The sequence below is a fragment of the Mauremys mutica genome, chromosome 10 (assembly GCF_020497125.1).
Source record: "Mauremys mutica isolate MM-2020 ecotype Southern chromosome 10, ASM2049712v1, whole genome shotgun sequence".
Classification (NCBI taxonomy): domain Eukaryota; kingdom Metazoa; phylum Chordata; order Testudines; family Geoemydidae; genus Mauremys; species Mauremys mutica.
Window position 1 is genome coordinate 81755469 of NC_059081.1, and position 24950 is coordinate 81780418.

Genomic DNA, 24950 nt, shown 5'->3' on the forward strand with positions numbered 1-24950 from the left:
CAGCTGTGTTCACAGCACTGGGAGGGGGAACGTGATGACAAATCCACACAACCTGGGCAGTTTATACAGCGTCATTGCGGCAGCACACCTACATCCCCCCATTCCTTGTCCATTGCCAAATTATACACGTTTTCTCCTCATGTTCACAGAGAAGTGAACATAGGTGATATTGTGTGTCAAGCCGACATGCACAAGCACAGCTCCTGCCAGCTGGCCTAACCTGCTCTATGAGTAAACAGCTTCACAGGCTCATTAGCTACCGGATCCCCGCTCTATGGCTCTTGCTTATCATGCTCCTCTTCAGTGCCTTGGCCGTCTGACTGCCCCCGAAATGGAGCCCTGCCTCTTCCCCGCTCCCTCCTCCACCAGAAGCAATACTTCGCATCCCCCTGTGCCTGCCCGCAATGCCCCCTTTATGGGAGATGAAATATGTTCCTATCCCCAAGCTCCCCCTGCTACTCGGGTCCATGGTAGTTCTTACCCAACCCAGCCTGCCTCTCCCCGCCCTGCTTGCTGCTGGTTCTCAGCCTGGGGACGTGGCCAAGATTCAGCGGCGGCGGTGGTGGGGGGAGGCGGGTCGCCTAAGGAGCATGTGCTGGGGGAGGAGCAGGTGCCTGGGTGGAGAGAGGCAAGGTAGGTTACAGCTTGTTCCTCCCAGCAGCCATAAACCCCTCCTCCTCCTTGGCAGTCACCTCAGGGCATCCCTACACCGCAAGAAAAGACCACCAGCAGGCCCAGCCCAGCTGACAGGCTGCAGCGCTGTTAAACATTGTGTAGACATTCAGGCTCAGGCTGTAGCGTGCCTGAGTCAGCTGACCTGGGCCATTTGCAGTATGGGATGTGCCTAGGTCTACACTGCCGTTAAAAACCCACGGCTGCCCCACGCCAGCTGACTCAGGCTCGTGGGGCTCAGGCTAAGGGGCTGTTTAATTGCAGTGTGGGCGTTTGCGTTGCAGCCCAGGCTCTAGGACCCTGTGAGCTGTGAGGGTCCCAGACCTCAGGCTTCAGCCCAAACCTGTATCTCTACACCGCAATTAAACAGCCTCTTAGCCTGAGCCAGCTGGCACAGGCCAACCGTGGTGTCCAGCTGCAGTGTAGACACACCCTCAGTGACCCCCTCCTAACCCTAGGAGCCAGCCCGCTCCTGAGTGACATCCACCCGGGAGCTGGCTCCTTCCCTAAGGGCTAAGCAGACGTTTCCCATCAGCAGCAGCAGCGGGTCTTCCCTTGCCAGGATGTCAAAAGCCTGCTGGTATAAATACCATCGACCCCAACTAGAAATGTTATGGTAAATGCCAGCATACGAGGGCACTGCTGTGGTTTGGTCAGTCCAGGCCGCAGGACAGCTCTGCTGGGGTTAAGGACGGGTGAAAGGAGTGCCTCTTCACCTCGCCTCTGTGTGGTGCCTCAGGAGATGGAGTCAAGCTTGTGATGATACATGTGTGAGCTGCCTTCGATGTGCAGATGTGTTTGCCATGCTATTGCCCCCCAGCCTCATGCCTGGTGCAGCCTCTCATGGCATCTCGTGTCACCAGGAGCCAAGCCAGGTATGATAACGGACATGAGGGATAGCTCAGTGGTTTGAGCATTGGCCTGCTAAACCCAGGGTTGTGAGCTCAATCCTTGAGGGGGCCATTTTGGGACCTGGGGCAAAAATCTGTGTGGGGATTGGTCCTGCTTTGAGAAAGGGGTTGGACTAGATGACTTCCTGAGGTCCCTTCCAACCCTAGTATTCTATGAGGGAACCTGGACTCTTTGGGGCTATATTCAGCTGTGGCCTAAGCAGACATGTAGCAAGGTCTCTCCAAGGCTGGAGTCAGACCTTGCCTCAGTTTCCCAGCACACCCAGGTCATGGGAGCGATGTAGCTCTTCAGTTAAGTCCGAAAGTCCCCCACTTCCAGGGTTTAACTCCAGCATAAAACCAAATCTTCCACTGGGCACAGCCTTCTCCTCTTATGGTCTGTCCTCTGCCACCCTGTCTTCACTCCTCTGCGCTCTAACAATTCCCTCCTTCCCTGATCTACAGAACTCACTGCACCCCTCACAGCTTGGGCCCCTAGCAGGAGTCCAGCTCACCCTCTACTATGGTTCCCAGCCACGGGAACCCTAAGCAACCCAGCTGTCTGTCCTGGAACCTCCTGCTCAGGGACATGTCCCCATCCCTTCCCTGGGAGCCTCCCAGCTACATGGTTCCTGACAACTCCCTCAGACCCCCTTTCCCTTTAGCCACAGGCTGCTCTCATAGCCCAGCAGGCCTGGCTTTTAGTCATGTGACCCTGGCATTCATCCTCTCCGCCTGGGGAGGCCGCAAGCACCAGTGTGCCACTGAGCCCCTGGGGCAAGGTCTGGCTAACTCCACTTCACTTCGGTGGGGGGCTGCTCCTATTTCTGGCACATCTGAATCTAGTACATTACAAAAGAAGCCTCCTTTAAAACAGACTTAAACCATAAACCCTCATCTGCCCTTGAGATTTCAGTGGTGCCCGGCACTGATGCAAACCTCTAGCATAACCTCTCCAAAGCTGTGATATGCCACAGTTTGTACCAGTGCTGGTTACCCATCTGAGATGCCAGGGTAGCTCCACCACCACTTTGCCTCCTGAATGGGAGGTTTGCCCCAGTGCAGCTGCACCAGTGGCTGTAACTGGGACAAGGCTCTTGGTAGGAGCTGTGCTGAATTCTGATGTTACAAGTGTGTCCATGACCCGTGGGCTCAGCTTTCCCTGTTGTCAGACACAGGATGGGGAGGCTGCATGTTGTGCCTGCAAGCTAATAACTAGACACTTGGTCAGGCTTAGTTCCTAGAGACCCTTTGTGACAGGGTGTCCCCCCTTCCGGGGTGCCGCCTGATGTACTGGGGTTCCACTGAGCCCGCCCGTTCCACCAGCCTGGTCTCCCTCGCCCTGTCCTGCTGAGCCAGGCCCTCCAGCCTCGTCTAGCACGCGCACAGGTAGGGACACACCCAGCTGCAGAATGACACTGATCCTGAAATCAGTGCTGCATGGGAAGGCTTCAGCTAGGTAATTACCCAGCACTTAGGTGCACACACCATCTGGAGTATAAACCCCAAATTATATTGTCTGGCACTGCCCAGAAATCTATACAGCGTAAGTTCATGAAATCTGTCCGCTCCCTCAATGTGGAGGAAGATAGGCACAGCTTTTTACCCCCCAGTTATGAATTACACAAACTGGTTTTAGAATAAACAAAAAGACCCCAAGTTTAATAACTACAACAGGTACATTTGAAGTGATTATAAAGGAGAGCAAACAGATCAAAGCAGATTGCTGAGCAAATAAAACAACACACACAACCTAAGCTTAATACATTGAATTAACTGGTTAACAGTAGCACATTCTCACCCTAAATGTTGTTTTGTTCAGGTTGCAGAGTTTCTTGAAGGTAACCTGCTCTGCTTGCAGCTTAAATCTCCAGGTATTCCTTTAACAGGCTAGACCAGGGGTGGCCAACCTGAGCTTGAGAAGGAGCCAGAATTTGCCAATGTATATTGCCAAAGAGTCACAGAAATATGTCAGCAGCCCCCATCAGCTTCCCTGCCCCGCCTGCCAGCCACCCGCCCATCAGCGCCTCCCCTCCCTCCCTGTGCCTCACGCAGCATGCAGGCAGCTCTGGGGAGCAAGGAGAAGAGCAAGGGTGGCAGGCTCGGGGTAGGGGGTGGGAAGAGACAGGGCCTTGGGGGAAGGCGTGAAGTGGGGACAGGGCCTGTGGCAGAGGCAGGGGTTGAACAGTGAGCATTGGAAAATGGGCACCTGAAGCTCCAGCCCCGGAGTCAGCGCCTATGCAAGGAGCTGCATATTAACCTCTGACGAGCCACATGCGGCTCTGGAGCCACAGGTTGGCCACTCCTGGGCTAGACCTTTCTCACCCGAGCTCAGCCCCCGCCCCCGCAGCTTAGTTCCTTTCTCTTCAGGTGTTTTCAGCAGTCTTCCTTCTTGGGTGGGGAAGAACCAAGATTAACTCAGGCCCCAGCCATAAGTAGGATTTGCATATGGCAGGAATCCTTTATTTCCCAGTTTGACCCGCACCTCCTCTTAATGGAAAAACACTAAAAGTCCAAGATGGTGTCCCTGTCAAAGCAGCATCCCAGGGAACTTATCAGGAAGGAGGGAAATTAGTATCTTCAAAGTCCTATTGTCCTTCCTAATTGCCCATCTAGGCGGATTGCATACTGTCTGACTGCATACTGTCCCCAAGTGTAAACACAGTTGTAATTGTTATATAGTCAATATTTGTATCTTCAGATACAGAAATGATACATGCATAAAAGTAGGATAATCATGTTCAGTAAATCATAACCTTTCCAATGATACCTCTGTGACATTATCTGATTAAAATATGACCATGTAGAGCATTGTTGCTACCACTGTGATATAATTGCAACAAATCTTGTACAAAATGTGGCATGGAAGATGTCTATGGAAAGGTTATGATTCGCTGAATATGACTATGCTATCTGTATGTATGTATCATTTTTGTATTTGGAGTTATGAGTATTGGCTCTATACCTGGATTTCAGATGTTGCTTCTGGGATAACGCCCACAAAGTATTTAGCCTGCACATCTTGAAGGGACTATTCAAATTAAGTGGCTCATCAACGTATACTTAACTCACAATGGACCATGGGAGACTCCTAGCTACACTTAATGGACTTTCCTGCTATGACTAAGTGAAATTATGCATTGACGTGTGACTTGCCCGTTTAACTCCAAACTCCATCTTTTCCCTGTGATTGTCCACTCACTGTGCTGAGAGCTTTGTTTGGAACAATGGGTTTACCTCCACATGGCAGAAGCTATAAAAGGCACTGGAATCATCTCCATTTTGCCTCTTTCCTACTCAAGCCTCTGGACAATGGACTTATACTAATGGGAGCATCTTAACCAAGGGACTGAGGATCTTCTAATGATTTGGAAGCAACCAGAGACTTGACTTAAGACAGCAATTTATTCCATCACTGCTACAAGCCTGAACCAATGACTTTGCAATCATTGTATGTATTTGATTCCTTTAACTAATTTTAACTCTCACCTACCTACCTACCTTTCTTTCTTTTTGCTATGTCTACACTACCGCAGTAAGTCGACCTACGTTACGCAACTCCGGCTACGTGAATAAAGAAGCTGGAGTCGACGTACCATAGGTCTAGTTACTACGAGGTCTACACCATGGAGGGTCAATGGACAAAAATCTCCCATCAACTTACCTTACTCTTCTCATCGAGGGTAGAGTACAGGGATCAACTGGAAAGCGATCTGCAGTCGATTTGGCGGGTCTTTACTAGACCCGCAAAATCGACCATGGTGAATTGATCTCAGAGTGTCGATCCCTGCTGTCATGTAGACCTGCCCATAAATAAACCTTTAGATATTAGATACTAAAGGATTGGCAACAGCGTGATTAATGGGTAAGATCTCAGTTAAATATTGACCTGGTGTGTGGTTGGTCCTTTGAGATCAGAAGAGCCTTTCATTTGATGAAATTGGTTGTAAAGAACCACTCATCTTAAAGTCTAGTGTTTTAGTGGTGATACAGGGACTGGAATGCCTAAGGAAACTTCTTTTATGACTTCTTGTTAACCAGTGTGGTAAAACAGAAACTTACTGTTATTGCTGGTTTGGTAGATCTTATGGGAGAATAACCACCAGTTTTGTGGGGAGTGTCTGCCCTATTTCTCAGCAGTTTGTCCTGAATTTAGTATTCTCAGTTGTGACCCACGAAGGCACGGTTACAACCTCACATGACCCATCTTGCATAAAACCTCTCTTAGTTATGCCATATTCTTATCATAAGCATATCTCTATGAAGAATATGGGGCATAGGGTCACACCCTTATTTTTGAGCTGGACACCTGCAGGTGTAACGTGTGGCTCAGCTGTGAAGCACGCAGGGCATCAGAAGATGAAATGCAGTAGCCCAGAGAGCCCAGGATTGCAGGCAGATGGTAACCCTGACTTCTCTTATTTTCCTTTTGTTCCTAGATTCCTCAGCAACCTGCAACCATCATCCAACAGTATCCTCAGCAGCCACCTCTCATCACACAGATCCCACCTCCACAGCCCCTCCCGGTCCCCCGCTCTGGAAGCATTAAGGAAGGTAAGCATCAGCCACTCTAACATGCTGGGTCATTCAGTGCTCCCAGATCACAGGGAGCTCAGGAAAGCAGGAGAAAGTATCACTGTGATGACATAAGACAGCACTCAAGTTACCTTGTGACCTAGCACAACCAGGCTGTCAATGGAATTACTGGCCTTGCCAATCAAATATCTGGACCCTCTGACGTGGGAACTTAGAATAACTTTAGTGCTGCTGGGCACTTTATCTTGCGACAGACAGAGAGGCACTATACATTTGGTAAAAACCACATTAATTGTGGAGGGGGTTTAGGGGAAGTAGAACAGCACAAGGGAAGATACTGATTAGCTACAAACTAATGCTAAAATAAGCAAACAGGGTTTTTGTACCCACTGTCCATTCTCCTTCGTACAATACAAGCCTTTATTTTAAAATGTGTAGGAACAGCCTGTCATTGGAAACACGAGGAGGCAGCTGAATGTGCTACCCTGCATGCACATAAACAAATGCGTTGTGTGTTTCTCAATGGAGGTTGGCAAGGTCCAAGAATAGCACATGGAGCTAATACCTGGGCTTCTTTCCCCAACTCAGGTTTTTGCATGGGCTTTCCTGGTACTGCAGGGAAATGAAAACATCAGAGAGCAACTCCAGTCTGTTGCTTGGGGATTTAATAAAGTCTCTGGTTTATTTAAATCAATTTATTTTCTAAAACAAAATGGACCACTTCTATGTCCGACGACCCTGAAGTTCGATGCCGTGTTCTTGTAACCATTTCGGTCCCAGGATATCAGAGAGATGAGCTGGGTGAGGTTATAGCTTTTATTGGACCAACTTCTGCTGGTGAGAGAGACACTTTTGAGCCACACAGAGCTCTGTTGATCCAGTAAAAGCTATTACCTCACCCATCTTGTCTCTCTAATTCCCCAAAGGTGATGCATTTACCCCAGGGATGAAATAGGCTCAGTATGTCCAGTTAAATGAAAAAACGGGTTACTTTAATTGTTTTTGTGTTGTGGTTGAATTGATTCTGGGGCCAAGATACCAGGGTGCTTGGTTCAAGGTGGATATATACTCTAGATGCATTTTTAAGTCCACATGGAAAGAAATTTCAGGGTGACAGTTTAATGTCTCAAAGCTGGACAAGATGTTTAAACAAACATTTAAGAAATTTTTTCTTTTTCCCCTTGTTTTTTCCCTAAAATTTGCAGTCAGATTTTTCGGATTATAGACGCCCTGGGTGATTAACAGTTTGTCCCTCAGCAGCTCTCCCTGTGTGATCTTGCAGTGAAGGGATGATGCTCACTTTGAGGTCTCCTAATCATTTTCATGGCAACAAACGAAGGTCCCAGACAAAGGCCTGTACTGCAGCTGCGTGTCGCACAGTGGTTTGGGCTCCAGGGAGTAGGTGCAGACCATCTTTCACTTTCACTTTGTGTGGGTTCTCATGAGAGCGCCAGGAACTGTTTGACTTAACCTGCAAAATTCCCCACTGCCTCAGCTCATGTTTGTGCGACATCTGGGACCCAGCCGTGCTTGTTCCTGCAAACTGCCCACAAGGAGCTTTTTGTGAAACGTTTTCTCTACCTGGCTTCCCACAGAATTGGGCAGGCTTCAACTGGCAGCACAAGGCTGGTTTCTTGGGATAGGTCATTCAATGGAAAGCATGTAGTATCCTCCTGTGCCCTGGTTGGCTGTGGTTGTGCTCTGTGGCCAGCAGGGCTAGCCCGGCAGAAGCTGTTGTCAAGGGGTTTCTCAGGCTGACCTCTCTGATTCATCTGGAAAAACAAAGAACAGAGCACACTGTCCCAGTCCCCATGGCTGCATCAGTCTTGTACCTCCCTGTAGCACGGTGCAGACTCACCCCTGCGGCACCTCCTGCTGGTCGTCCTCAGGAATTAGCTCTTCGACCCAGGAGCGCCCTCTGCAGGCTGGTGATCCGCTTGCCGTTGGCCCCTGTGTCCCTCCCAGGACCCCAGTGCCCTTATCCCAGGGTTCTGCCTCCTGCAGTGCCCCACAGTCTCTGGGTTTCCCCACCCCAGGGAACCCCACCCCCTATCCTCACACTGCCTCAGTCGTGGCTACTGCCAGTCACTGTCTAGCCCCCGCGCCCCGGGGCGGACTGCAGTGTATCAGCCAATCATCACAGGGGACAAGGGGTCTGGACTGGCTGCCTTTACTCACCCTCAGGCTGCCCCCCTGCAAGTCTAATGCCTAGGTGGGACTAGGACCAGGCCCTGCAGCCTGGGGCTTCCCAGCTCCTACAGCCTTTCCCCAGCCCTGCCTCCCTCTAGGTCCCCTGGGTGAGTTCCCCAGCAGCCAGGCCTGTCTCCCTCTCCAGCCAGAGAGAGACTCCTCCCTCTGGCTGCCCTGGCCTTCTTATAAAGCCCTGCCGCTCAGTTTGGGGCGTGGCCCCAGCTGCAGCCACTTCCCCCATCAGCCGGGGTTTTACTCCCTTGCCCAGCCCCAGCCCTCTGCAGGGCTTTTCCAGCCACTTCAGGGCTGGAGCGGGTGTTCACCCGGCTACACTCCCGCAGTTACCCTGCGGGTTGGGAATGTGCTCTTGGTCCAAACGGGCAGGAATCCAGTGACACTGAATTGTGAATCTGCGTCGGTGACGTGTTTCAGCCACAGGCAAACCAGGTGTTTGAACGGGAACCTTGTGGGACTTTCTGGCCTGTAAAGCCGTAGGAGCTGGTTCCTATGCAAACCCTTGTGATGAGCCTCTTTGGACCTGCATGTGCAGGGCTTTGGTCAGCGAGGGTCTGCCCCTTCTGAATCCGCCTCCGTCTGAGAGTCTGGACAAACCCAGCCAGTGAGGCTTGCCTTAGTTTGGGTCACAAACACGTAGTGAGGGCTTCTTCGCAGAGACAGGGAAAAACGAAGCTGGGCTGAGAGCCTGAACGCTCTCATCCAGCCCTAAGTATCTGCCATAAAGGGCAGTCACGGGCCAAGGAGATAGTGGTGTCTATTCAAATTCTCCTCTTCCAAGTGTGAAAGGCCCTTTCAAGATCCCCTTTCAGCTGCCTTCCCTAAGTCAGAGCTGTCTGGGCACTCTGCTAAGGATCTGACCCACTGTCTCTCCCTGGCAATGTTCTTCCTTTCCCTTTGGGATTTGTCCGTTCCCAGACATGGTGGAGATGATGTTGATGCAGAACGCTCAGATGCACCAGATCATTATGCAGAACATGATGCTGAAAGCTCTGCCACCGATGGCGTTCTCACAGCCCGGTGGGACCGGGTCACCCTTGCTGCAGCACACCCAGCAGGTAATGACATTCACCCTTCAAAGAGCTCCCCGAGCAAGCAGATGCTGGGGCAGGAGAGGGGGAGCTGATCTCTACATGCCGGTGCAGGGCCTGGGGGGTGGGGAGCGCGTTTTGAATATCTGGGCCTGAATGCAGCTTCAGAACCCATTGCCCATGGAAGCGCGTTATAGGGCACTGCATAAGCTGGCTGACCTATGGGATGAGCTCAGGCTGGATGGCGTCTTCTGGAGCTGAACCTGGCCCCGGCGCATGTCTCCTGGCTCTGCCTGGGGTGACGGAGGAGTTCAGCTGCTGTGCCACCCTGGGATAGGGCGGACAGTGTATGCTCCCCCCTCCACAGCAGGCCAGCTCTGCTCTGCCACGACCTCACCTCCTCTCTGCCCAGCGCTGGCCTCGTACAAGCCTGGGGCCAGACTGTGTTTGGCAATGTGTGGGTTCCTTCTGCATTCCTGCAGGCTGGGCACACTCAGCCCTAAGCGTGTAGCTGAATTGCATATAAGAAAACATTCAGTCATCCAGGGAAGAGCCCACTTCCCAGCTGCCCACATGCTGCCTGGAGGCTGGGAACCTGGGAGTCTGCTGCAGGCTGGGGCAGACACTTGCATTTAAATTCATGGGACTATTTCTATAGGCCTTCCATTTCCTGAAAGCTTATTTTGCTGGAACCCGTAATGGGAAAGTCTGGCGTGGCGCTTTGCGATGGGCTGGAATGGAAGCACTGATGTGGTGGTGGTGCCTAGAGACCGCAGTCAGGATCAGGGCCCTGTGTGCTCGGGGCTGGCCACACCCACATGTGTAGAGACAGAGAAGATTTTCCAAAAGCAACTAGGGGCCAGATAAAGATTTGTCTAACTCCCACTGAAATCCACAGGAGTCAGGTGCCTTCATACCTTTAAACTCTGGCCCTAAGTGACTTAGGAGCCTCAGTCTCATTGAAAGTCAATGGGAGTTAGGATCCTCAGCTCATCTTAAAATCCCCCTAGGTGCCTCTCTGCATCTTTAGGCACCTAAATCCCTTTACAAATCTGGCTCTAAGTGCCTAAGGCCCAGATTATTAAACCTATCAAGACACTTAACTCCCATTGAACTCAATGGTGGAGTTAGGTACCTAAATCCCGTAGGTGAGATGCACCTGAAAGGTGACACAGGAACCTAAGTCACTGCGGTGCGTTTGAAAATGTTACCCCAGCCCCTGCTTGGAGGGGTTTCCAATCTAAGCAGGAAGGGCAGTTAATTTGGGAGTTCCACTGGCCACCTCATGCTGTGCTGAGAGATGCCCTGGGCTTCCCTCCCCATTTCAGACCTGCATGAGTGCCAGGGCCTTTTCTTTTCTCTCTGCGCACAGAGCAGCAAGTGCTCTGGCTCCCGGCGTCACTTAGGCGTGATGCTCTCTGGCCCCCTTGTGCTAAGACGATCACCACACACATCTCAGCTTGTAACACTGGCCCGGCTGGTAACACCTTCACTGGGTGCTATTTCCAGCTCTAACGGATGGCTTACACAGCCCAACCCCCTTCTGTACCTGATCAGCTTCAGCTGTGGTGGGCGGAGCTGGCATTTTCTGCACCTGTTCAGCCCACTTCTAGACATCAGACGTTCTCCAGTGTTTAAGAGCAGCTGTCGGCTCTCCTGTTTCAGGACAAGCTCTGCAGCAGCCACTGCCAAGTGGCAGAGTATCGCACTAGGGGAAGCATGACTCTTCTCCGCTGTGCCTGCTCTCAGCCAGGTTTGTTATGGAGTGGCATTTGCACCACACCCCAGAGCAGAGCCCAGTGTGACCGGGGCTGGGGAGGGCGGGTACGCCTGTGCTCATAGGGGGACACACGAGGAAAATCAGGGTGCTCATAGGACACTGCAGCACAGTCTTAAAGGGGGAGTAGTGCACTACGAGCGTCCCAGCACTGCCAGAGAGATCCCATCCGGCTGCCCCCCAGCCTGCCCCGCACACACTCTGTCTGCCCTGCTTTGTACTCTCCTCACTCCAATTTTGGTGGCTTTAACGTGCCAGGTGAATATTCTCATCTGCATTGAATGGCAAGGCAGAGCCTTGTTTAATGGGTGCCTGACTCTGCATGTCCCTAGCCCGAGGGAGAGGGGGGACGCAGGAGGAGAGAGCAAGAGGAGAGTTAGACACCCGCGGCTGGCCCATGGCCGCTGGCTCGGCTCATGGGGCTGTTTCATTGGGTTTAGATGTTCAAGCTCAAGGGGGTAGGTCCCAGACTCAGACTCCAGCCTGAGCCCGAACCTCTACAGTGCAGTTAAACAGCCCCGTAACCCAGGTCAGCTGGCATGGGCCGGCCGCCGGTGTCTAATTGCAGGGTAGACAGACCCTGGCTGTCTGGGTGGGACCCAGTCACCCATGCCATGCTGCAGTTGTTATCACACTCTCGCCAGTGGAGCTGGGCCGTGGGCCCAGGAAAGGGAATGCTCTTTACGAAGAGTGCTCCAAGCTGGCCCTCCGTTGGTGAGTAACAGACCATTGTGCTCACCTGCCACATGGGTACAAATTTAACAATTTTCCCTTTTCCCCCTTATACTGAGGATCCCCAGTTTGCTGCTCCGGTTGTTGTGAAAGCAGAAAAACCAAGGCCATCCACGGTGCATCATCACCACCATTACCCTTCCCCAGGAGTGCAGGCCATTCCTTCTCAGCTGCCCCCAGCTGGCTACTCCATGTGGCCCCCTGTGATGCCATCCAGCCTCATGGGACAGACTGGAGGATTCCCAGCCGCTGTGCATCACATGACTGGCCCAACGAGCACCTTCCCTGCAATGCACACGTAAGTCAATAAGCTGCCATGCCAGGAGCTGGTCTAGTCCCTTTCCTCCTGCAGCCTTGGGGTGGCTAAGCGGCTTCACAGGAGGCCAGAGCAGCAGACACCCTTAGCATTGGTTTCTGACTACACCACAGAGCCAGCCCCGCCTATTTTCTTTAATATGCTTCCTTTGCTTTGTAAACTGAGTTTAAGTGACAGCAAGAGTTCTGTGGTGATGGGAGAGACTCTGCGATAGGAGCTACCTTGCTGAGTAACTAACCCTCACTGACTGCTGGTCAAATGGGAGCGTCACACAAGAGCTACACACACGACAGTGGGAACAGCGATTGGGATACTATCCCTGGGGGACACCAGCTGGAAGATCCCAACTGCTCCAGTTGGCAACTGCTTTTTGGAACGAGTAGCAGGGATGTTGTTCGGTGGCTCCTGGGCCTCCATGAGAACTCAACAGAGCCCTTTAAAACCTGAGAACGCCCAGCTGAATGAGAGCATGCACTGTAATCTAACTCGGGTTAACGTTGCCCTCAGGCGTGACGTCCCTAAAACACCAGAGAAATAGTGAAAGGTTTATGAACAAGACTAGACACTACAGCAAATATTTATTGACCAGGAAGAAGAATTTATTCCTGGAATAAAGCTGAGCCCTTGGTATACACGCGTGTTTCTAACTGGTTTTTCTTTTTCCAAGTGTAGTAACCGATGGACTCCTCCGCAGCCTGCCCCCGGGTTTGTAGACTCCTCAAGCCTGTAGCAAAGGTAACCAATCAGCTCAGCTCTTTCTTTCACTGTGCACCTCTGCCCTGTGTGCTCCCTGCTGTCCCAGAGCTTCTCCTGACTGGATATTGCCAATTGCAGCACAGTCTGCTGGGGCTGGCTTTTGGTTGTGACCAAATCTCCCCTGGGGAGACTGAGTTTTTGCACAGTTGTCCAATGACATCTCAACCTGGCCATTATTAGCCAGCCAGCTCCTTGGGAGTGTCACAGTCTGAGCAGGCCTTGAGGAGGAATCTGAAGACACAGACATGTCATGGCAATGGGCGACTCCACGGAGGGAATTTGGCCTAGTAGCTGAGGGATTTGTCGCATGCTTTCATTTGAACCACGCATTTGTTTCTCTGACGTTACAGCCTGGAAATGCTTTGTAAGCAAAGTGCCAGAGGCAGAGGCTGCACCCCGAAACATAGTGAGGGCAGGGATGGACGGGGTCTGTTTGCATTGGCATTCATCCCGCTCTGCTCATGGTGGGATCTGAGCTCAGGGCCACAGCCCAGGAGAGGGTCAGCTAAACAGATCATAGCATGTTGAACACTCCTAACCCTGTTGCTTGATAGACAGCGTGCTGCAGGCTCGAAGAACTATTCTCTGAGAGCGAAACACCGCGCAGTGCTGGGCACCTGTAAGTCTCACCGACGTCAATGTGAGTTGCTGGTGTTCCACCCCTCCCCTCCTCAGTGCATCCAGCCTGGGAAGATTTGAGCCACACCATTTAAAAAGGATTTTCCCCTTTGTCCCTAAAGTTCCTCTCTAGCCAAGGGTCCCGTGCCCCTATGCACTTGACACCATTCTTTTATAGTTACACCAAGCATATGCTGTGGGCTAGCATCATACACTTGACAGCCATTTCCTTCTGTTGCAGGTGGCTAGTGAGTGGACATGGACTGTATGCGTCACCCATGCACGTGGAGCATAGCATCACTGGAGACGACTTTCTTTAGAGAGTTCCTGAAAGGTTCTGGCTGACAGGAATCTGCTGTATAAATAGCCACATGCCACTAGTGGAGCTGACAACCAAGGGAGAGGTGGCAGAACTGTGTAATAAACTGGAAATGCAAAAAACCATATTGTTACCTCTTCTGGATCAGGCAGTTAGCCAAAACTTTGGGGCCCTGAGGCTGTTTCCACTAGAAGGAGAAATCGATGATAGTCAGCTATTTCTCTGATGCAATCCTGGTTGTTTAGGAAGAATGTGAACAAAGTCCTATTTCCTTGAACACAAGAGGAAGCAAACAACAGGAGACAGTTTCTTTGCTCACAATTCCAAGCTTCTATGAGCTAGCACTTGACCCCAACGCTCTTAGGGCTTGTCTACACTGCAGTCAGGAGCTGTGATTGCAGCAGGTGTAGACAACCAAACTTGCTTTGATGTTGCTGGCACGAATAGCAATAGCAGTGAAGCCGCAGCAGAGAGGAGATGGCAGCCACTCAGGTGTGCACCCGGGGTCCTGGCCGGGCAGGGCTGACCCATGCAGCTGGCCAGGCTGCCATGGCTTCACTGCTATTGTTACTCAAGCCCTAGCTACGTGTGCTGCAATCACACTCCCAATTGCAACGTAGACACGCCCTGAGCTTTTCCTCAGGGTGACGTTACCAGTGCCTCGGTGGCTGTGTCTGGCGCTTCCGTGCTGCCTTCTCTGTCTCTCTCTGTGTCCCCTGCCCCTCCCCCAGATCTATCGGAACAGTACCCAGGGAAAGTACCTCTGCCCACTTATTTCAAATTCCTGAGTGGCCTCACATGTGCCTCTGTTCTCACTGCAGACCCCTATTGTTCCAGCTCCCTGGTTCCATGCAGTCGCTCAGTGGCTTCTTACGACTAGCTTAAATGAAGGGCAAAGGCTACACCCCACCCCAGTTTCAGTGAGGTAGAACCCAACCCATAGCAGTATCGTTTACCATCGGCCACCTCACCAGTGTCCCCTAGTTCATCCATTTAACCTGTGTCCTCTCTGTCATTCCAACCCCCTAACCAGCTGCAACATGGCCACACCTGTTCAAAACCAAACGCTCACAAAAAGCCCTTTCTTTCCCCCATGCTACAGGGAATTTCTCCCCCGATCCCATAGGCCTGAAGTGTAGGGTGAGTCTGGGCCACCAACAGGGTTTAGGTCCAATATGGAATTTTTAGTGCACAGTAGCAAGGTCCAGACAGCCAGTTAATGCAGAGCAGTGCATGGTAGATTTACACCCCAGCTTACCACATACTAAGTCTGTATAAACAAGCCCCTCCTTTCCCAGGTGATTCACACTAGAATACAGACAGTGGCCATGCCTGGTGGGGGAAGGAGAGTCACAAAGGAGGCTGTATTTACCTTGTTCTGTAACATAAATGCACAGAACTGTGTAGCATTCAGTAACAGGCATTTCTTAGCATTGCAATATGCATCTTATTTCAGGCCTCCAGAATTCCCTTTTTCCTCAGCATAGCTGTGTCCACCAGACCACCGACAGGTCTCAAATCCTTTCATTTCTCTTCTAAATGACAGGTTTGCTGCAGCCTCCTGCTCAAAGTTACTTCCCTGCAGCTCTAATCTTCCTCAGGAGGGCTATGTGCATTGATTCCTTGTACCTGGTGTCACCCAGTGTTTTTTCTTGGATAATATTATGGAAGTTGCTTAAGCCGAGCAGGCATTTTCCCCCATTTGTTTCATTATTCCACAAACTTGTACCCATACAGTCAAGATCAAGTTCTGGTAAATTCTTTTCTGAGAGTTCAAGAGGATTCTCCTGGAAACTGCAGGAATTTCATATTCTTCAGTTGTATTTTGTGAATTGTCAAGGTTTTGTCCTTGTCCATCAATTCTCATATGGCAACCTGCAATTCTGAGTCCATCCGCTCTCTCTCTCTCTTTCCACTGTCTTCTCAGAGACATTTGAAGAGACTCACTTTGAGGTTTTGGTTGAGTTATCTCCTCTTCACTGTCTTCTATGCTCTGAGTTGTGTCCAGTGCAGAATGATGGATCCTTCCTTTTATTTATTTATTATCCTTACTTTCCTCCTTATTTTCTAATATTTTTTCCATGGGAAGTAGCTTTTCATACTTTTCTGCAGGTGTTCCAGTTTCTTTTCTTCTGGTTTTTCTGTAATTTGTCCAAGATGGTTTCAGAGAGCTTCTTCCACCTAGGCCAGGAGTATCCATATGGGTGGGCATTTCTGAAGTGTAGATAATAAATTGTCTTGTCCTGTTTTTATGCTGGAGCCATCTGATGCCTGTGAAGGAGACTGGTCTGAGGTTAACTGATTCAGCTTTCCAATACTGGATTTGACACATTCTACTCGTGTTACAATAAAATCAAAATGGAACATCACAGCAAGGTACCTAGAGAACTGTTTTTTCCCTGAGACGAGTGTCTACGATTTATGACTGAGTGAGATGACAAAGTCCTCCAGGGAGGTAATCTGTGAAATTCAAGTCCTTCCAGAGCTGTTACAAAGAGGAGGGAAGCTACAGTGGGGGGCGATTTGCAAATGGGGTGTTCAGTCCATCTTACCCAGAACTGACTTCAATAGTTGGGAAGCTAAATTTGGCATAGTTAAAAGGACCTACATCATTTGGAAAGAAAAAAACTTAGTAGAAAGGGCCATATTTTCCAATGCATTTTAGGTCAGCAGTAAGGGTCACTTAGGTGTGCAACTGCTTCTTGTGTGAAACTCTGGCACCTATTTTTGAAAACGTAATTCTATATGAAAAATGGACTGTACTATAATCGTATCTCCATAGAGGAACCTCATTCATGAGGCGTCTACCCAGCGGATTTTCAGTAACGGATATAATGCCACTTAGATTGCTTGGGTAATCTTTACCATCCCTCATCTTTTTAGTGACTTTTCTATAATTTCTAACTTATGCTACAAGCATGATTTTGTTCCTGTCTATCTGCTAACATAGAAGGAGGTAGAAAGAGTAGGGCCAACCACAGGTTTACCACGGGAATCAAAGCAGGTTTCCAGATTATTCAAAACATGCACAACCACGCTAAAACTTTTACTGTATCTTCCACCTATGTTGATTGTGAGTTTCTGGATCCCAGTTCTTCTGTAGACACATCACTGATAGTTTTAAACAATGCCACAAATCAGCATGTTTGGATGTTTGGCCTATATGGCCACCCACAGTGTCTTCTTCATTTCACCAAATAGAATAAATATTCCACAAATTAGACTCCATAACTGACATGGTGACAGAGCATGGTAAGCTTCCCAGCACTAATTAACTCAATGACTTTATCACTGTATTGACAAGTCTCTCCAGATTTGCGTTTCTCAAAACATTTCTGTCTACAGAACTTTCTCCAAAAGATAACTAGTGACATAGACACAATGCTTATTAATGGTTGACAGAAGGAGGTGTGTAGCGAGATGGCCTGGTTCCCAGCCGCCCCGGAGGGGGACGAACCCCTCCGGACGCCAAAGTGGGCGGAGCCAGTGGAGCTTGCGCCCGCCCCCCAGAGGTCAGGGCGCAGGACAGGAAGTACAAAAGCCCAACCCCAGAGCTCACTAGAGCCCCGGCCGCTGGAGAAGCCAGATGCCTGTTGCCAAGCTCCCGGTGGGGAGACTCCTGCAGCCTGCGACCGACCTGAGGACTGGCCAGACCAGCCAAGGCCTGATGCTGACCAGCCCCCGGAGAAGCTGTTAAGCCTGCCAGTGGCAAGCTACCCGGAGGAGCTGCCAAGCCTGCTGCTCACCGGGTACCCCGAGGAGCCCAGGGTGCTCGATTCTGTAGAGGACACCGTCCAGACGCAGGTACCTCTGGAGGGGGAGGCAGGAAGTAGCCCGGGGGCAGCGACCCTAGTCTGGCTGCAGCACACCCAGAGCTGATGTCAGGGTGTTGCGGCCAGGATCCCCACTGACACAGCAGCAGGTCACCTACCGCTGCTACCGGGCTGGGACGCAGTGGAGTGGGTGGGCCTGCGTCCCCCGCTGCCACCCAACATATGGGTGGTAGCCTCCCCCTCTCGCAGGCCCTTCGGAGCCAGGACCTGGGCCTCCTAAACCTATTTGTTTGCTCAGCCCTTGCCTGAGGGCCTGAGCTCCTGACTGTTTGCTGTCCCGCCCTGACCCAGGGCCTGGGCTCGTTACTGAACTGTTTGCTCAGCCCCTGCTTGAGGGCCTGAGCCCCTGACTGTTTGCTGCCCTGCCAGGCTAATTCCCCAATTCACCGGACTTAAGTAGTGAGGCAGCCTGGTTCCCAGCCACCCAGGAGGGAGATGAGTCCCGGCCAAACCCCTCTACAAGGTGGAAAACAAATGTGTTGATGGAAATGGCCTCGGTGTTCAGAAATTACACATCACTGATATGAAAAGAAGCTGTGAACACCACATTAATCATAGAATATCAGGGTTGGAGGGACCTCAGGAGGTCATCTAGTCCAACCCCCTGCTCAAAGCAGGACCAATCCCCAGACAGATTTTTACCCCAGTTCCCTAAATGGCCCCTTTGAGGATTGAACTCACAACCCTGGGTTTAGCGGGCCAATGCTCAAACCACTGAGCTATTCCTCCCACTCCAAAGATAATCATAGCTGGTTCTATCTAGTTCTGCAGGATCACTGCCATCATAACAAGTCCCCAGACTTTCCCTAGAATAAAGCAATAGATTTTAGTGCACAGTAACAAGGTCCAGACTGTCCTATCCAACTGCTTAGGGTGATCTGCCTACAACAATATTGGCACTTGGGCTATTAGGACTATATTGAATGAAATGCCCTTTTAAGTAATGTCCCTGTGATCCTTCTCAGTGCATCGTTCAGAAGTCAGTGCTCTGGATATTGGAGGCCAATCTTCCCCAACTGTTGTCTTATAGCTAGCTACTCTCCCCTGCTAGAACCATTGACTAACATTCATCTTAGCCGGGGTTTGAATCACTGCATTCATATGCAGTAATCGTCAACCAAAGTCAAGCTCTCCATACATATAGTCCATATCTTTTATTGCACAATTTAAAACAAAAAGAGAAAGGAAAAAAAGGTCTCATTTTTAAGTCCGACTTACCATTATTTGGAGATACTGTTCTGACTAGACATTCTTCACTAAGAAGGATGTCAGTAATGGAACCTGTTTGAAAACAGAAAATTCAGAGATGCAACAGACACATTGCATGACCTTTATACAGATTGTGAAGGCGACGTGGATGTGAGACATAGCTGCACTCAGGTCATCTGGGCCATATCGGCTGGATCCCTGTCACCCTTCCATGTGCATCTCACTGAAACCGGTGCTCTGGCTCCTGGAAGAGGCCCTTTCCCCGACAGAGGAGTACAGCTCTTGGGGTGTCCTTACACACGTGTCCCTAAGCTAGAACCATTGGCCTCCCCTGAAGAAGTATCATTCATGAGCGTAACAGTATTTTTAATAACTGCACTCTCAAGAGGTAGCCTGCACCCAGACTTCACGGGGATACGGTCAGTTCATCACACAGTCCAGATCAACAGAACTGAACTGCACCTACACATATAATAACAGAATTCCAAATCTCTTCACACACTTTCAAAAATGCATTTAATCATTTGTAGTTCTGATTTACTGTTATTTGGAGACACTCTTCCGACATCACACAGAAGCGGAGGATATGTGATGAGGAGATGGCATCCCTTTGGAAACGGCAAGTCTAGAGAAGCACTGAACGTATTGTATGACCGTTGTGCAGAATGTGTGGGTCATAGGCGCTGACTTTTGTTTTTCCTAGTGAGTGCTTGACGCCGGCTCTGCCCCGAGGCCCCGCCCCACTCCTTCACCCCCCCACCAGCCCTCCTTAACTTGTTCCTCTCAGTCCCCTCCCCTAAGCACCTCCCGCCAGCCACCGAACAGCTGACTGGCTTTCTTATGTTCATGTTCAGCTTCATCGGCGAAAGTAGATATGGAGGTGCCAGAATTTCTTTTCTTCAAATATTTCTCCATTTTTGAGTCTTCAATTCAAAATTCACCACTGCACCTTAACGTTGATAAGAAACCATGGCTACTACGTGATACCACACGAAGAGCAAGGTCATCTGAGCGTAGCGTGATGTAATGTCTGTCTCACGCAGGTACACCCACAGAGCAACGGCACAAAATGTAATTTGCTTCTGACACTAATTAAAACAAATCAGATTTTTTTTCCTCACAAGTGATTTTTCCAGAATTCTGCAGCACACCATTCATGCCCAGTGGCACACCAGAGTGCCGTGTCACACCGGATGGGAAACACTGCACTAGACTGCAATTCAACAGTCATTTGATCTTAATCTGGATACTATTATGGTGACAGGGGCCATGATTCTGACATGGCTCTGATGGGGCATCTGCCCCACACTGGCCCATAATGGGTTAATAGAGCCCTAGGGAGGCTGCGCAGGAGGCAGCCAATTAGAGAGGGGCTGCAAGGAGCAGCCAGTCAGGGCCGGGGTGACCCATATAAGAAGGGCTGCAGAACAGAGCAGCTGCTGTTGCTCCCTGGAGCTCAAGAAGGGAGGACTAGCTGCCTTGCAGGAGGAAGAAAGGCAGCATCTTGTACAGAGCAGTGCTAGGCAGGATCTGGGGAATGAGCGCGAGATCCCAGCTGACTGCTGAGGCCCTGAGACAAGGGCAGAGAAGGTGCTGGGGCTGTGGGGAAGTGGCCCAGGGAAGTAGACTGAGGGGTTGAAGGGGAAGCAGTACATGGCTGCCATCTACAGTGTCCCTAGGCAGGACCTGGAGTAGTGGGCGGGCCCGGGTCCCCCCCACCAAACTCTCACTTGCCAGTGCAACTGAGGAAGTGGCTGGACAGAGGACTGCCATTCCTCCAGAATGGGGGAGCACAGAGTGTGGCTCAGCTGGAGGGTTGTGTCATGAAGAGGATGCCGCAGTCCTAGGAATGATGTGGGTCCCTGGAGCAGAAGTGGGTGCACTGGCTAGCACAGCTGATTCCCTGGGACATCCAGCAGGGGGCACCGGAGTGATGTGTCACATCCCATCACAATGGCCTTAAACTTCTGTACAGGCAGATTAGAAAACAGACTTACCTGATTTGGGTAAATATAACTTAAGCTCAGTATTTAAATCCTGTATATCATTAACCAAAGCATATTGTGGCAAGAAGTTCCACACATTAGGATTTTTTTTTATTTTACTGCATGCAAAATTACTGTTTTGTCAGTACAATGCATTGTATTCCAAAGCATGCTAAATATTGCACTCACAGGAGGAGGCTCCGGGCTGGGGTCAAGGGGCTCAGAGTGTGGGAGGGAGCTGGGTTGTGGGGGAGTGAGGGCTCTGGGCTGAGGGTGTGTGCTTTGGGGTGGGGCTGGGGATGAGGAGTTTTGGGTGCAGGAGTGGGTTCTGACCTGGGGAAGGGGTTGGGGCATGGGAACAGGTTTGGGGTTCGGGCTCTGAGCAGTGCTGACCTCAGGCGGCTCCTGGGAAGGGACAGGACGTCCCTCAGGCTCTTAGGCAGAGAGGCGGCCAGTGGGCTCTGCGCACGGCCTCTGCCTGCAGTTCCTGACCAATGGGAGCTGCGGAGCTGGCGATCAGGATGGTGCCTGCGGACGGTAGCATCGCACAGAGCCCCTCTAGCCACCCCTCTGCCTAGGAGCCGGAAGGACATGCCGGCCGATTCCTGGGAGCTGCGCAGGGCCAGGCATGGAGCCTGCCAGCCCTACTGCGGCCAACTGGACTTTTAGCGGCCCAGTCAGCTGTGCTGACCGGCGCCACCAGGGTCCCTTTTCAATCAGGCATTCCAGTCAAAAACTGGATGCCTGGCAACCCTACCCCTGCTGGAGGCCTCATAGCTCTGTGTCACCCTGCCCCAAAATAGAGTAGTGGAGAAGTTTTCCAGGCAAACTAGAATGGCTTCAGAGACGCAACCAATCAGAGGGGCTGGTGGAGCGACCAATCAGGGGCCAGAAGGGCCATATAAAAGGCAAGCAGCAGAGCAGAGTTCAGTTCTTGCCTAGAGCTTGAAGAGGGAGGACCAGGAGCCTGGCTGGTTGGAGGGCCTGTGGACAGGTCTATGCGGGCAGGCTGAGTCTATGGGGACTGAGCCAAGACCCTGGCCTGACCCAGCAAGGACACCGAGATGGACCCAGCTGGTCTGTTTGCAGACTGGGCCCAGGGAGGCCTGCTGAAAGGACACTAGCTGTGGGTACTGAGCTGGGCCCTGGTTGGGTTGTTGAAGAAGGCAGGGCCTCTGGGAAGGAGCTTTGGCGCTATTGCCCCAGATCCGGGCTGGGAAAAGAATCTGAGACTGTACCCTGGAAGGGGGGGACAGCGACTACAGTTCGGCCCGAGGGCTGAGTTGCTGAAGACCTGCTCAAAAGAACTGTGATTGCAGCACTATTGGCCTGGGAAGGGGGCGCTCACGAGAGGCAGGAGCCAACCCCCTTACAGTCTCCCTGCTCCTTTCATTATTTACCCCAGCAGAACAGCTTCAGCGGGGGAGGCTGCGGGAGCCCCCATCAGAACATGCCTTTGCCCAGTGCTTAGAGCAGCTGCCTGAGAGGTAGGAGACCCCTGGTCAAATTCTTTCTCCTCCGGCAGAGAGGTGGGGAACTGAACCTGGGTTTCCCACACCACAGGTGAGTGCTTTAACCACTGGGCTAAAAGGTATAAGGTGGCCTCTACCGCCACCAGCTCTTTCCCCTGTTTTGTATGGAGTGAGGCAGGCGATCAACTCATCCCTGCAAAGAACCCAGCGTAGGTGCCTAAGCCACCTGCCTCAAGGAGAGGGGTTCCCATTTGGCGATTGCTAGCAGAGACCATCTCCCTGCAGCCCAGACTTAGGTACCCTCACTGAGAGAGGGGAGGGGCCACTCCTAGTGTGCTGGCTTTTCTGGATCTCATTCTAAGGCGCTTCCCCCTCCCCGTTTGCTGAATAGGGAGCCTGGCGCCTAAGGCAGTTTTATGGATCGCAGCATTGTTCCTGTGACTTTCTACACGCCGAAAAGTTAGGCGCTGCGGCTGTCAGCATTGTAGCACTTCCGCCCCTTGGTGGATCCCACCCAGTGTTGTTTGTGGGAAGGACTCTGCAATATAGGCATGAGGCCTCACCGCAAAAGTGCAATGGCATCGAAAGCGTTGCACCCCATGCCCAGCTTCTGCCAGGGTCCCGCACTCCCAAAGCCGGACCTGGACGCTGGGGGCAAGACGCACACCCTAGGTTTTCTCAGAGACAAGTGTTTATGATGCATATGTATCAGAGGGGTAGCCGTGTTAGTCTGGTTCTGTAGAAGCAGCAAAGAATCCTGTGGCACGTTATAGACTAACAGACGTTAGTTAGTCTATAAGGTGCCACAGGATTCTTTGCATGATGCATATGAGGTATTGTCTCATGGTCTGAAAGATGCCTTTGCAGCTGCAACCTTGCAGCGCACTCGTCAGCAACCAAATAAATGCAAGTTATCCCCATAGCTGACATCCGGCACGTCTTGTGTTCTGTATCTGAGTGGGATACCAGAGGTTTGTTCACTGTGCGTGTGCAACACCAACAGACCCTGGTTGTCAGTATCAAACCTGGGACCTCTGGAGCTTCGTGCATGAGCCTCTACAGCAGAGATGGGCAAACTACAGCCTGCAGGCCACATCCGGCCCATGGGACCCTCCTGCCCAGCCCCTGAGCTCCTGGCCTGGGAGGCTACCCCCAGCCCCTCCCCTGCTGTTCTCCTCCCCCACAGCCTCGGCTCACTGTGCCACTGGCGCAATGCGCCGGGCGGCCGGACAGCGCAGCTGCAGAGCAGTGGCCTGACCTGGTGCTCCAGGCAGCGCGGTAACAGGGCGGGGGGTTGGATAGAGGGCAGGGGAGTTCGGGTGGGTGGTGGTGGTCAGGGGTAAGGGATGTGGATAGGCGTTGGGGTGGTCAGAGGGCAGGGAACAGGGGTGGTTGAATGGGGGCAGGGGTCCTGGGGCACAGTCAGGAAGGAGAGGGATGGGTTGGATGGGGTGGCAGGGGGAAGTCAGGGGCGGGGGGCCCCGGGGGGCTGGATGGGGTAGGAATCCCAGGGGGGCTGTCGGGGGAGAGAAGCAGGGGGGGCTGGATAGGGTGCAGGGGCCAGGCCACGCCTGGCTGTTTGGGAAGGCACAGCCTCCCCTAACCGGCCTGCCATACAATTTTGGAAACAGGATGTGGCCCTCAGGCCAAAAAGTTTGCCCGCCCCTGCTCTACAGCATGAGCTAAGAGCCACGTGCCCATTAGCTACGGCTGCAGAGCAGACTCTCTCTCTCTCTCTTTTTTTCTCCCCCACCCCCCGCTAGATGGGCCAGAACACCACACCCAGAAGGCGTGTTGGTGGCATCAGGCATCTGTATTAGGCCTGAATGAACCAAAGATATTCTATGACAACCTAAAGGGCCCCATGTTAAACTGTAATCGACCTCACAAGCCAGTAACCGAGAATGGAATGTGTGGCAACTAGTTATCAGTGCAACACTGATACCAGGAGGCAATTATAAAGCCTGCTTGCACCTGGCTGAAGGGAGTGAAACAAAATAACCGGTCAAGAAAAAGTTACTAACGAGATAATATGTTTTCTGCCAAGTATGATTTAATCTGCTCAGTGTAATTGCTACTTTATAATGTACTTGCTATATGGGAACGTGAGGGGGAGGGAGGGGAAGGGGGGTGAGTAGTGGGGGGTAATAGAGATGCCTAGCTGAAATCATGTATAAAGAGAGAGAGCTGCTTGTATGGAGTGTGCTCGATTTGAGACGTGTCTGCCTCCGAGCACGAGCTTTGAGATCTCAAATAAACCTTTGTCTGCTTCTCCACCTTGGTGTGTCTATTGGAGCGAAGCACACCGGGCAACGAACCGCTGTTGCTGTCGCCTCAGGCCTTTGTACCGGCAACAGGCGCGTGGATTACATATGCAGCAAGCAGGCAATGGACTCTTGGAAATTTCAAAGATACCTTTGTGTTTGCAACCCAGCACTGTAAATAACCTCCTCTCCCCCCCCAGGTACCTGAGTAGAGCTGGGCCCTCTGGCTGGAGCTGGCCTTGTCACATGGTCAGAGCTGATCCAATTATGAGTTTGAGGTTGGAGTAAAACCTGAATATTAACCAAGGAAGGTGAATCAGAGCATGACTAGACTG

At 51.5% G+C, this 24950-nt stretch overlaps 1 protein-coding gene and 1 long non-coding RNA gene across 8 annotated transcripts in view; one reads left to right on the forward strand and one right to left on the reverse strand.

The window, feature by feature from the left end:
• C10H21orf58 (chromosome 10 C21orf58 homolog) overlaps window positions 1-16221 on the forward strand; it is a 48304-nt gene extending 32083 nt beyond the window's left edge. For 6 of the 7 annotated variants that reach the window (XM_045032456.1, XM_045032458.1, XM_045032453.1 and 3 more), the window contains 5 exons: window positions 6002-6116; window positions 9222-9361; window positions 11903-12141; window positions 12832-12894; window positions 13775-16221. In XM_045032456.1, the coding sequence (XP_044888391.1) occupies window positions 6002-6116; window positions 9222-9361; window positions 11903-12141; window positions 12832-12889 (552 nt within the window). In that variant the 3' untranslated portion in view covers window positions 12890-12894; window positions 13775-16221. Of the gene's footprint in view, window positions 1-6001; window positions 6117-9221; window positions 9362-11902; window positions 12142-12826; window positions 12895-13774 lie in introns of all 7 variants that reach the window. The other variant, XM_045032454.1, reaches the window with a different exon arrangement.
• On the reverse strand, window positions 15988-24881 carry LOC123378532. Its single transcript, XR_006582654.1, has 3 exons — window positions 24820-24881; window positions 18904-18966; window positions 15988-16123 (listed from the first exon to the last, which is right to left on the reverse strand). It is a non-coding gene; the product is annotated as an uncharacterized LOC123378532 (long non-coding RNA).
• Window positions 24882-24950: the final 69 nt, after the last annotated feature.